Here is a 13,675-nt window from a genome sequence, read left to right on the forward strand (position 1 = left end):
GTGTTCTACCTAGAAATGCTACGTTCCTTCAAATACCAGACTTGCATTATGTATTATTTTTGTTAACACTTACCTTCTACTTCTGTGTCTGTCTGAGAATTGCTTTTTCCTTTACCCAAAGACTTGCTTTTGGTAGAACTTGTGCTTATACCAGCTGCATCCTGTCCTTTTGTAAGTCCGTTGTGTTCACTTGTAGGAGAAGGACATTTCTGAGGAGATGATGGAGGGCTGTTTAACTTATCCTTCTGAGTTCCATGTCGATCTTTTAATTTTTTTTGTAACCTTTCATATGTTTTACAAGACCTTTCATCTCTGAAGTTAGATCTTCCATGAGCAGGCAGAGTTTCTAAATGAAAGCAGAAAAACATTAAAAATCATCATTAAGAACAGAACGTAATTTAAAAACTTACTGGAAAATGCTACGTGTGCTAAATGCACACTTGTGAGTAAAATTACATCTTTACTTCTATTGGAAAACCTAAGCGTCAAGCAGACAAAATAATACACACTAACTGTACATTAACAACATGTTAGGGGAGAAAGTGTTATCTTTCCTTCCCACATCTTTTTTTCCACTTAAAAATTATTCTTAAACTGTTTCTATAATCGTCCTTCAGCTGTAAGGTACAGGATACAGTCACCACAGAAAAAAAGTGATACTTTATTACACAGGAAGAGGTTTGGTTTAATGTTGAATAAAAAATACAGAAGTTTTAAGTTTTGGAATGCAACTAGATCAAGTACTTTAATCGAATACTAGACAGATTAATGGTGAGAAATCGACAGGAAAAGCAGAAATCAACAGGGAAAAACCCCACAAAAGCATAGGGCAACTGAAAGACACAAAAAGATTGAAGATGGCATGGCTACATCTTGTAAGTACACTATACTGGTATACAGTAACCTAAGCATTGCTGCCATACGACCAAAATCCCACCTCTAAGTCAAACTGTGGCTTTGGAAATAAGGCAGCACCACACCAATAAAAAAAAAAAACACTAAACTGCAGATTGGTGAACTTTTCAGTCCAGTTCTAACATTTTTATCCATTTCAGCTTAGTGACTCAAGAATTTAAAACAGCAACCAACTCTTTCCCCAGTGTAACCCTATCTATGATAAACCATGAAAATTCCAAAAAAAGACATCCTTCAAAACCAGCATAGAATTTGTCCATTTTCAGGTAAATTGGATCACTTGGTCTGAAAAATGAATTCATTGTTTCGTATTTCTTATGTGCTGGAAAGTATAGGAAACAAGATTAAATACAAACTCTCTTGCAAGATGGATAAAACCCACAAAACTAGAGGCCTTTCCAGTTTCTGTTTTAGTAGGTCAACTTAATTCCCAGAGAATTTGACAGAGGACTACTAGATAAGCTGTGATTATTTACAAATTTGATTTTTACTACCATTAGAGATTTAAGTGCTCTAGTTAGAGAATTACCATGCTATAAGCGCTTCTGTGTTTCCCCCCCCTTAAATTCGGATTCCTCATATAGGACCTTAACTGTGAGATTTGACTTCTGAAGGCCATAGCCAAAGTCAGTGGTCCAGAATTAAACATGAAATCTGCAGCAAATATGTAATAAATTACAGCATCCAACCTAGCTTCAGGACAGGTTGGATGGGGCTTTCAGCAGCCTTGTCTAGTGGAAGGTGTACCTGCCCATGGCAGGGGTGTTGGAACTGGATGATCTTTAAGGTCCCTTCCAACATAAACCATTCTATGATTCTATGATCCCTAGTCCTTTAATTCCCTAAATCCAAAGGCATCTTACATATATATTTAAAACAAAGCAAACCCAAAGAATCCTACTTTATCAAATTTTTTCTACATTAGCAGTTTCGCAGAATCACTGAATTCATATTTAAAGGGATATAACCTAGCAGCAAAAATCTAAAAAATACTATTCCATTAAGAAGTATCCTTTATCTTTAATGCATTTAAATATCATACTCCGATCTCTTAATTTAGCAAACTAAAAGCAAATAACTGCCATCTACAGGAAACCAAGAAATTAATAAAACTATGAATAAGCACCCAAAAAGCATCTAATAAAGCACTATTATCAAAGTAGTGCAAGGAAGAAATAAAGTACAACTTCAGAATACAGAAACACTAAGAATTCCAGGAAGACATCAGTATATTCTTATTTGACAGCTTTGTACATGGTTACTATTTAAGCATGGTGAGTACATGAAGGACATTTTGAGAGATGTTTTTAGTAGTATCATAGAACACTGAGAATCTACGCACCTACAGCAACATGACAAAGTTGTGTTTAGTCTCCCCCTCTACAGTGTCAAGGTTTTTTCTCTAAAAACAGCAACCTGGCATTGCTCTCAAAGACTTTCAAGGTCAGCACCTGACTTACTGCAGAAGTTTATCAAAAGAAAAACAAGTCTCCAGAAATTTAAATATTAATCTAACAACCCAACCCCTGAGTTAGTACACACATACACTTTGCCACTAAACATTATTAAAAGGCAGGTGTCTACAGCACTAAGAAAACTAGCTTCAACTACAGTATTAAGTTTGGGTTGGTGACACCTGATCATTCAAGCTGGACTTCAATACAGATATTGGACTAAATGCATACAGTTTTACACACAAAAATAGCAAACATTTTTCATATCAATAGCAAGAACTCCTGTTTTATGCTTCAAATGGGATACTCGCAAGACAAGAGGTCTCAGAATAGTGCTCAGGTACGGACTTAAACTCTAAATCTCAGAGGAAGGCATCAGCTGAATCACAACAAACACTTCCTGCATTGCTCTCTTGGGCAAATAAATAACTGATACACATAAGAAATAATCTGTATGTTTAATTAATTAGACTTGTCTGTTCAGTGATCCATTAAAATAACTTCTTCTGGAATAACAACTTTCAGTAAAAACAGGACAGGACCTGGCACCCTCATAAAACTGTTCTGTATAGCTTCCATTCAAACTGAAAGTCTTGCTTGACAAAGCCCGAACATCAGTTGGAAATGAGTAGAGTATTACTTCCTTTGATAGAACTTGCAATATTTGGTAAGCTGCTTACCCAGATCCCCGTATACTTGCGAGGTGTGATACTGTGGAATGTACTGTGTTGCCATTTCACCAGCTCCGGTCACAGGTGAGTATATATGACGTGGTGGAGGGGGTATCATGGCTGGAAGAGGAAGGAAGCCAGGCAGTGGGGGATGTGGAGGCCTGTGTATCACTGCATGACCACCAGGATGAAATTCTGGAGCCTGGGGAACCACCACAACCCTTCGAACACCGTTATCCTCAATAACCTGCACAGTGAGAGACGATGCACCAAAAGGGAAATGACAGTCTGAAAGGTGCATTCTGTAGATACAAAACTAGGAATAGTATATCCCTTAAATTTGAGAAAACAGGAGGAGAGCATGAATTAAAAAGAAAGGACAATTAAAGGGCTACCTACATGAAGTGTATTAACTGCAACAATGCCATTCATTTCTCAATGTGATGCAGGAAAAATATGTTAAAAAAAAAAAAGAAAGACTGTAACAAGACAACAACATCTTATAAACAACCAGGTATATTTATGGCATGAGCCTAGCTTCTCCCCAGGGCCCTCTTTCCACCCTCACTCATATTGCTTGTATATTACACAGCTCCTCGTATTTGCTTGACAGCGTAACAGCTAGATTGCTCCCTAGAAGTGATTTGGTGGGTGGACGGACCACACTCCTCATAAATAGTGATAGGAAAAGCACAACAGTGTCTGGTTTTTGTTCTGTGCCCAATTCAGGTCACCAACATTAACCCAGGAGGCAGCGGCCACACTGCACCTGCTACTGAGCAGCAGCCTTCGCCTGCATCAAGCTGTTAAAACAAGAAACCCAGCAGGATGGTAATCAGCCCTCTCAAGATTCCTTCACAACTCAAGGTAGTTTTTTAGAAAGAATCTCATTTTCTTTCCTCCCCCCTTGCCTGTCTTGCACTGTGAAGAAAGCCACATACTACACAGAAAACAGGGGCCTCTGTGTCAGCCTCTGCCAGATTCTGGTGTACAAAGGGGCTTCTTGTGCAAAAATGGCAAATGGGAGATGTGACAGGACAAACCCGTGGCTGAGGGACCCAAGTGCAGCCTTCAGCAATGTTGCTATAATTTCAAAGAAACAGAAATAGCATATGCAATCCCATGATGAGAGTAAGTGTGGGCACATAAGATACACAGAATCATAGAACAGTTTGGTTTGGAAGGGACCTTCAAAGGTCATCTAATCCAATCCCCTGCCATGAGCAGGGACATCTTCAACTAGATCAGGTTGCCCAGAAACACATCCAGCCTGGCCTTGAATGTCTCCAGGGATGGTGCATCCATCATCTCTCTGGGCAACCTGTGCCACTGTTTCACCACCCTCATTGCAAAGAATTTTTTCCTCACATCCAGCCTGAATCTCCCCTCTTTTAGTTTAAAACCATTACCCCTCATCCTGTCACAACAGGCCCTGCTAAAAAGTCTTTCCTTATAGGCTCCTTTTAAAAATTGAAAAGAGCTGAGGTGCACTGTTCACGGCACACGTAGCTTGCCTGGGGTCTGTAGCGTGTAGGAAACTGGTGGAGAGCAGGCACAAAGGCACATACAGTAGAAAGTACTGAAGCAGAAAACGCTCACAAAAATACATGACTGATGGTAATATCTAGAGATGATTTTTTTTTTTTTTTACTTGTATATATCCAGGTGCTAATAACTTTAGCATCTGGGATGCCCATGAATAAACTGCTCTCCACATCCTACTAAAACACTGGGACTGCCACGTAAGGCTTTAGATTAAATGTTTATCCAGAAAAGCAGGAGAAGAATGGAATCTGGAATATGATGACTACATTCAAAAACAGGGGACAAGGAAACCCTACAATCTCAATCTAAGTTTTCACTGACACTTGAAATGAGGTGGGAACATGTACACACACCTGTGCCAATGAGCAACCTGGTGCAAGAGGAGCAGATCAAATCAAAGCTCTTAGTGCCAAGCTGCTTTCAGTTCCACTGTTTAAGCTTAAGGGTATTATGCTTAGTTAGATTTAGTCCCATGCCCTGGTGTGTGCTCTTTCACCAAGTCCAGAGGTGGATCAATCATTGGTTTTACCATGCCTCCATTAAGGGTTGGTGTGCATCTGGTACATCTGAAATGGAACTTCTACTTTTGTTTTCTCTGACAAAGATCTAATTTTTACCCCCCAAAATGATCCCGCTAGCTGAACCTGGCTGAACCAATGCAACGTAGTGAGTGAGACTGGTCTAAGAAGTTGTTTCAAAACTTCACTATTGTACTTAGAAAGACAGTTATGTAGACACAGCTGTATGCTTCTGGTGTAATGACAGGATGAGGATCTCTGTGCATATGCAATAAAATTCAGAAGACATAAAAATATACACAATGGAGCTGATCCCACCTTACCTAGAGAGCTGAAAATAAATTGTCTAAGCTAACACAGCTTTAAAACACATACACACTGTGTGACTTTAAGAAAGGGGCTATTTTCAGTATACAGAAATTGTCCCATATGGGAAAACGTAATTTCACTAAAGACAACATTCTTCGTATCTGTGCAACCACAGCTGTGTGGTATCCTAAAGGCAGGATGTATTAACAGAAGAAAATACAAACAGAATTTCTGCTGTCCAGTGAAATTATCTAAACACAGAAATGTTGTTTTAATTAAGTCCTTTATGCTTACAAGAAAAAATGCAGTATCATGACTTTATGAGCAGATTCAGATTACATAGGAAGCAGTTTCCACTAAAAACAAAACAAAACCAAACCAAACCAAATCAACAAAGTCAAACCAACAAAAACCAGACTACTTAGTTTATAATTTATTTGCCTTGTCTTCTTGGGTCTGCTAATAGCCTAAGTAACTCAGAAATAGATACCTAATTTATAGCTGCAAGGGACCTTAAGTTTAATAGTGTAAAATGAAGAGTTTGATAAGTCTGTAACTGTGCCTCTAAATCAAGTATCAACTCCGTGGTAGGCCTCTTCCAGGCAACTACACAGATAAAAACCCTCCAAAAGCAGTAAGAGCATCATGTCAATTATATAATTTTAAGTTTAAAAAAGTAAACAAGCTATCAATTATCCTAAGTGCAGCAGCAAAACATGTAGTTCAGGCTTAGGCCTGTTTGTTTGAGTTAACCGACTAAACATTGCTGGAAAACTCACTACAGACAGCGAATGCAGACAGCTTAGAGAGGATGAATAAAGATGCAATTTCTTTCAGAGCTTTACAACTACAGAAAAAGAAGGTAAAAGTTAATCAACCAATGAATTGCTTTTTATTTATGTGATGTAAGAAAAATAAGTATGCTTTATTCTGTAGTTATGCCCAACTTCTAACAGAGGAAGTATCACTGCCAAACAGGAAGTGAAGTAAGCAAAGGCATAACAGAAAAATGGATAGACAAAAGATGGTGATGCTTAAGTTGTTCTTCCAGGCTGATGGCATCAGACATTTAGCTGGTTTTCAATTTCTCTCAAAATATACCTGCAGTTGCTGACATTTCAAAATACATTATACCTGAAGAAACCATGTAAGTTACTTTGCTGGGGCTGCATTAAGTCTGGGATAACTCTCAGCTCAATAGTTTTAGACTTCCCTGTTTGCAAAACTACTATCAAATCTCCTGGCTTGTAACAGGAACTTCCATTCTAAAACTATACAGCTGCTATGTTTTGTCAGTAGTAAATACTTCATAAGCCTTACAAACTACAGGATTTCCCGGACTATGATATTTCTACTCAGATGCAGACAGCAGAGTTTGTTCCACTTGTACTCTGAGCTTCACCCTGTATAGTGAAACACCTTCAGTTCAGAAGTCAGAGCACTGTGTTATCACAACACCTGCTTGCACTAACAAGCTAAAATGAAAGGCTAACAAGCGTGCTTCAGCAAGGCCCAGTCCTTCAGCAAGTCATCCTCAAAAGAAGGATAAATTAATTTTATAAATATTACTGTGATTGACACAGGTTACACAACTTTTTAAACATCAAGTACTTCGTCAACTGAAGTTAAGCACTCTAGAAATACGGTAAAATTACTCAGAAATTCACTTATCTAAAAAATTGTTTCCGTTCGTAAAAAATGAATTCTAATATAAATTAAGACTTTTTACCATGAATTAAAGATAAATGGACTTTCACTATTATTTTTAATTAATTTTTCTTCTACCTCTTTGGGAACTCAACTATGAAGGATACATAAAACAACTTATCAGACAACTTTTAACAGATGAAAGGTAAATCCATAAACCCACAGAGTGTTCAGTCTGCCTCATCTAACATCCCTTTTTTGCTAGAGGACAATTTCTTAAGCTGTTCAGATAATTAGTCCAACATCTGCTAGGCACTGTGGGTTTTTTGGCTGCATTTTACGTGTTGTAGTCTCCTCTTGGGGTACACAATTGGATGCAAGCAGAGTCAGAGGTAGAGGTCACAACAACAGACCATCATGAGAAAGACATCATGGAGAGCTGTAGTCATCTGCTTTAACTTCTGGGTATGACCTACTAACCCCTAGACTTGTCCAGGTTATCTAGCTCATATTTAATTTTTAGGCATCTAAATTAGGAATCTCACTGCAGTGAGAAAATGAAAGTCCCATTTTAAGACAAGCTGTGGAAGTATGCATTACATGCTAATTTATTCCTAATGGACAACTGACATTTTTCCCATGTTGTTTGCTATGCTTTTTCTAACTGATCTGTTTTAGTCCTTACCTGCAGGGAACTTCCCAGACATTAACTATGTACCTATATAAAACTATATTGGTGCCAAGATAAAACATCCACTAACACAAAAATCAGTACAGGTCCTGCACAATGAGCTATCTGGGTCATGACTCTGGTTTATATTCAGAGGACATCTAGTACATTGGGATCCTGAACTCAACAAGGAACTGAGTTTGTTACTGTCACTTAAGTAGTTAATTTACAACTAAACAGACACATACACAGCATGAGAAGTCTTCCATGACAGAGGCAAGGTGGACATCTCCCATTATATACTTGCTTAACCACAGTGACTCTGAAACTTGATGCTACTTACTGAATTAGCTATTATGGTTTTACTCTCATAATTTGTATGAAAATAATAATCAAATGAAGGGACGTACCTGTGGGGCATATCCAGGAGGCACATAAATAGTAGGCACTGAACCATTTGGGGACATCATTGGAACCTGAGCAGGACCTAAATTGGTTACAAAAATATTCAGTATACCACCATTTAATGATCTGAGAAAGCTGAAAGAACATACTGAACTGCAAAGTCTCTGTGAAAAACATACAAGATAACATGGATAAACAAAGGCAATGCACTGTACAGATAAAATTATAGCAAAGGGCACTCTTAGAAACCTACGAAGCAGTTAGGAGAAAACCAGAAACAAAACTAAAAAGTAAATTAACCAGCACGTATTTTTCCCTTCTCTGTCAGGAAGCTCAGAGAAGAGTTTCTGTCAAAACTTAACAGGGGACAGAGCAAAGGAAGTGTCCTGAGAGGAAAGGACAAAAGAAGAGACTTTAAAACAGAAACAAAACAAAACATTCAAAACAAACTGCTGAAACCAGACGGTATTCCATTAGAGTTGTAAAGAAAATTACTTACAAAATATCTGTTCTGTTACTATAGTCTTATCACCTGAAGTAGTCTCAGTGCCACAGGAGAGGGAGGTGGTAAACAGAACATTAACTTAAGGTCCCAGGGGAAAGCCAGCTATTACAAACCACGAATTCTACTCCTACTAACGGGAAAGATTCTGATACCATGATGAAACTTGTACCATGCAAACCAGAAAGAACAGAGTTCGCAGACAGACAAATATGACACAACAGGACTGTTTTAAGGAGGCATTTGTAGATAAAGTATTGCCTGGAATATCTGATACCTTCAAAGAACACAGGGATGCTGTCAACATAACTGGATTCTTCTAAAAGCTTTTGAAAGACACTTAAAGTAGCAATGCTGCCTTTGCTTAAAAAGGAAAAAAGGCTTTTCATGAATAACTAACTGGCTTGAGAATAGGAAATAAGAAGAAGCAAATGATCAGCTTTCAAAGTGCCTAAAGTGACCAAAGGAGTCCCACAGGCACCCAAACAAGAACCTGTTCAATGCATTAACTTCTGGAAAAGGAAATGAACAGCAAAGTGACAAATTTCTGGTATGCTGTCAGAGCTGCAAAGAATCTTAAAATACTGAATGATCAGATGATAAAAAAGCAGAAGAAACAGTGTTGGTAAGTGCAAAGTAATACACCTGGATAAAACCAGAAGTATTTATAGTGATGAGCCACAAACTAGCTGTAAATAAGCAGATTATGGAATTACTATGTATCTAAGGAAAGGTATTTCTAGCTGAGTGTTGTTGAAAGAAAAAAAGAGAACATTAAAAGTCATCACTAACAGGGCAGAGAACAAGCAGAAAACACTATTATGCTATGGTATAGATCCATGCTGTACCTCAATACTTAGAGCACTGTGTTTGTCCCCACCTTTCAAAAAGAATACACAGAACTAGAAGAGGAAAGGAGGTTTACAGTGACTTTCCACCAGTTATCAGGAAAGATTAAAGAGACCAGTATTTTTCTACCTGAAGATGGTTAAAACGTAAAAGTGCTGGCAGCAGAGAAACAGCAAAAGACTTACTAAAAACCAACCAACCAACCAAAACCCCAAACAAACAAAAACACTCACAAACTGCCTAAAAATGGGAAGCTAGACCATTTGCAGTTTCTCATGTGCAAGAACCAGAGATATTAAATTAAATCACTGGGTAAAAGGTTTAAAACAGATAAAGCAAATTCTCATGAAATGTACAGTTAAATTATGTAACTCGCTGCTTCAAGAACATTGTGGAAAGTTAAAGGTTAGGTTCAGAAGAAATTAAACAAATTGAGAGAGGTAATCCATTAAGAGCTGGAAAAAAAAAAACAACAACAAAACCAACCAAGCATTACTTCTGGTTCAGAAAGCTAGAAATAAGCAAGTTATTTCTGTGTGCTTGCCCTGTCCTTATGCCCTCCCCTTCAGCATTTGACACAGGCCTCTAACAGAGCAAGCGCATTGGCACAGGCTTCAAGGGGGACTGCCTACAGACGTTCGTACACTCTTGTGTTTAAAATACACAAGGCAACAATTGCTGAAGTTTAATTATTAAAGAAAAACTGAAACACAATAGAATCTGACCAGATTTTGTGGTAAGCACATACGGTTGGGATTCAGACACTCCAGACTCCATTCTCTCTCAGGTCAGTGTAGTGAAGCAAAAAAACCACCAACCCAACCGTCGGTGAAGTTTCAATAATACTTCTGAAAGGGCATTCACAGTTCCACATTAATGTTTTAGAAACTCAGTTAAGATCTACAAATAGGAAATACTAAGTAAATGCACAGTATGGTATATAAGATTATAGCATACCTCATTCTGGTAAGTATGAACTTGACAAAAATACAGATAACCCTGTCTGAATGCCAAGAGCACTGAAAAGGAACAAAACCCATTCTTTAAAAAAGTAGCATGTAATTGAGCTTGATTACATGTACTATAGGGACTTCTTCAGAGCGAGATCCAGAAGTCTGGAAATGTACTACTTAAAAAGACTAAGATACTTTTAAAGAACAAGATCTTAACTGAACTGTATAACAGCAAAGAACATAAAGACTACAGCAAGCTATAAATTGAGAACTGAACCTCCTTCAAGTCTTTGTGCTCAGCTGAAACTCAAAAATGTTTCAGTGAAAGTTTCTGCTGAGTATGAGGTGGCAAAAATAAAGTGAAGTGAAAAGCAGCAGAGAGAAGCTGAAAGTGCTTCAGTGCATTAGCTTACAATACGTTCTAAAACATCAACAGCATACTTACTGTAAGTCACCACTCAACCAAATAATGTTTTAAATTCTTACATAAGGTGGACTTTAACACAGCTTGTATGTTGCACTGCTTACTTGTACTTTTTCCATACCAAACACAAAACACTTTTATTAAACTCACAATTTTAAACCATAGAAGTTTCAGGTAAATTTAGAATTAAGACCCTAGTTACTTGAACTTTTTTACAGCAAACTCAACGTCCTTGAGAGATGTAGGAACTCTAACATGAACAGCCTGTTTCTTGGTGAACTGGTGTAAATTTACTGAAGTGTATTTGGCTTTTTTGGTTTGTTTTGCTTTAGACATCTGAAGAATATTGTTTAACAGTCTTTTTAAAGCTTATTTATTTAGTGCTTTAATCTCTCTAACAAGCAAACAAAAAAGCAGTTATCTTCAATCCAGTACAAAGGTTGATCCACAAACCCATTTCCAGTATACCCACAACCTAGCGGTCACAAAAGATATACAGGCGATGTATGAACCTGAAAAGTTACTGCAGTGTTACAACAGAGTCAAATTAGCAGTCTGTAAACTTGCATCCCATCCTGAACACTTTAAAGTTCCTGAATTAAAGAAAACATATTTTTAATATTCAAAATGTAACTGTGGACTCTAATCTGCTTTGATTAAATTTCCAAGTAGCTGTGGAATGAAGTCAGATTGCAAAGGAACATTCAAGAAAAGGAAAAGCATGGAAAAAAGTTAGCAGACTTTATACGTTTTAAAGAACACAGGGTGTTTACAGTGAAATTACTGATTTCTTGACAGAAAGCATATTACTACCTACAAAAAACCTTTAAAAAAAGCTTTCCTGTATCTAAAGATGAATGCTAATATGCTATAAAAGCAGGTACTTTTCCCTTTTAAAAACAACTCTACTTCAGTGAAATTCACAGCAAGAGGAATCTTCATGCTTTCAGGTATCGGCTAGACTGGTGCATGACAAAGCCAGTGTGTTTTGCCATAATGCAAGACTGATTATAAAGTACCTGCAAATAACACCAGCGTATGTGTTAATCAAACATCTAATTTTCTATATTGGACATAAACGGGACTGGCTTCAGCCAAAGCACTATATTATGAATGCTGATGATCTGAGGTAAGGTTGGACAGGGCCTTGAACAACCTGATCTAGCGGAAGGCCCCTGCACATGTCAAGGGGGGGTTGGAACTGGATAATCTTTAATGCCCCTTCCAAACTAAACCATTCTGTGATTCTAAGAGGTCTCAATTCTTCCATATCCTCTAAGGTATACAATTCTCTTACATAATAAGTAGTAGAGAGGTACTGTAAATGTCACTGTGCTTTACACATTATTCTTGACAAATGACTAATCAAACACATTAAAGGTTTATTTAACTCAACCAAACCCAAGAAGCAGATGTTTCACCACACTTCCAGTTTATTTACGTTGTCCTGAAATTTGCTATTTCACTATTAGTAAAGGGAAAACTTGCCACGCATTTTGCCCTAAGTTAAAAAAAAAAAAAAAAAAAAATCAGGAAAAAACAAGGTGCCTCTCAAAGAGCACATGAAACTTGTGCCCTTAAACGGGAAACTCGTAAAAGAAATCCCAGCAAATTTAACATGATTATTCGAGCAGACTGTAAAAACCTCATTAACAAGCTACCATAAACGTGTGCCAAAATTAACCGTTTGTCACTGCGGCCGTGACAAACTCATCTGAACACAGAACACCTGAAAATGGGAGGATACCACCACCGCTCTCTTAACGGATGTAGGATTTCTCTCTATCCTGCCTAGTGGCATTGCTTCATTCCAGGTCTTCCGCAGCACTCCGGCACAGCGGACGCACGGCGGACGCACGGCGGACGCACGCCGCTCCAGCGCGGATGCAGCGCTCGCCGCCCGCACTCGCGGATGCGCTTCCGGGGCACCGACGCCCAGAGCCCGGCTCTGCCAACACCCCAGCTCGCCCGGAATGGCCGCCCAGCGCCCGGGCTGCCCGCTCCCTCCGCAGCCGCCCATCACCCGGAGAGGGGCTCAGCAGCGCTCAGGTTCCCCGCATTTGTTTCCCAACCACCGCAGCTCTCCCCCGTCCGCCGCTGCCGCACAAGCGGCCAGCCGCGGGGACTGTCTGCCCGCCGCGTCCTGCCCTGCAGCTTCTGTGCTTTACAGCGGCGAGTTCGCTGGGCGGCCGGGACACCTTACCGCTCATTTCGGGCCGTACCGGGCCGGGCCCGCCTGGCGGGTGCTCCCCGGCGCGCCGCGGCAGGCGGGGCGGTGGCAGCGGGCGGGGCGGCTCCCTCAGGTGCGCGGCTGCCCGCTCAGCTCCGCCCCACCCCGCCCCAAGGCCCGCTCCGCTCCGCCCTGCCGGGCCGCGGCCGGGCCCCGCGCCAGCCGGGAGGCGGCACAAGCGGAACGCGGCCTGGGCTGACAGGGGCTGGGGGGCGGGTGCCCGGGAGGGATTCCTCAGCCATGCCGCAGGCCTCCTGCTCTGGCCTTTGCTGTACGCTAACCATTGTCATTGGCTGGCGTGGCCCAAATCCTCCAGGTTTTTACGTTAATTAGCATAACTAAATTCTAAAGGATTACTTCAGCCCAATCCTTCCATAGGATTTACCTTCAGCTGAACTGCTAATCAGTTTACGCCCAAGAAAGGAGGCACACCAACAGACCTGGTTCCAAACACTTTCTGACATCCCGTTTAGAAAGCTGCAATGACTTTGATACTAATTTATGTGGATACTGCAGCTCATGAGCACTGCTATACTTAGCATTAGTCTAATGTGAACGGCGATGAATCACTGTTATCCCCAGG

General features: G+C 39.8%; 1 protein-coding gene across 9 annotated transcripts in view; it reads right to left on the bottom strand.

The window, feature by feature from the left end:
* FNDC3A (fibronectin type III domain containing 3A) overlaps nt 1-13,675 on the bottom strand; it is a 125,514-nt gene that overhangs the window by 44,313 nt on the left and 67,526 nt on the right. For 5 of the 9 annotated variants that reach the window (XM_062607337.1, XM_062607336.1, XM_062607338.1 and 2 more), the window contains 3 exons: nt 8,140-8,216; nt 3,050-3,287; nt 74-346 (listed from right to left, as the gene is read on the bottom strand). In XM_062607337.1, the coding sequence (XP_062463321.1) occupies nt 74-346; nt 3,050-3,287; nt 8,140-8,216 (588 nt within the window). Of the gene's footprint in view, nt 1-73; nt 347-3,049; nt 3,288-8,139; nt 8,217-8,633; nt 10,239-13,065; nt 13,178-13,477; nt 13,572-13,675 lie in introns of those variants that run through there. The other 4 variants (XM_062607340.1, XM_062607341.1, XM_062607344.1 and 1 more) reach the window with 4 other exon arrangements.

The sequence above is a fragment of the Pezoporus occidentalis genome, unplaced genomic scaffold, assembly GCF_034315485.1.
Source record: "Pezoporus occidentalis ecotype Australia unplaced genomic scaffold, CSIRO_AGI_Poc_V1 ctg122, whole genome shotgun sequence".
NCBI classification, from domain to species: Eukaryota; Metazoa; Chordata; class Aves; order Psittaciformes; family Psittacidae; genus Pezoporus; species Pezoporus occidentalis.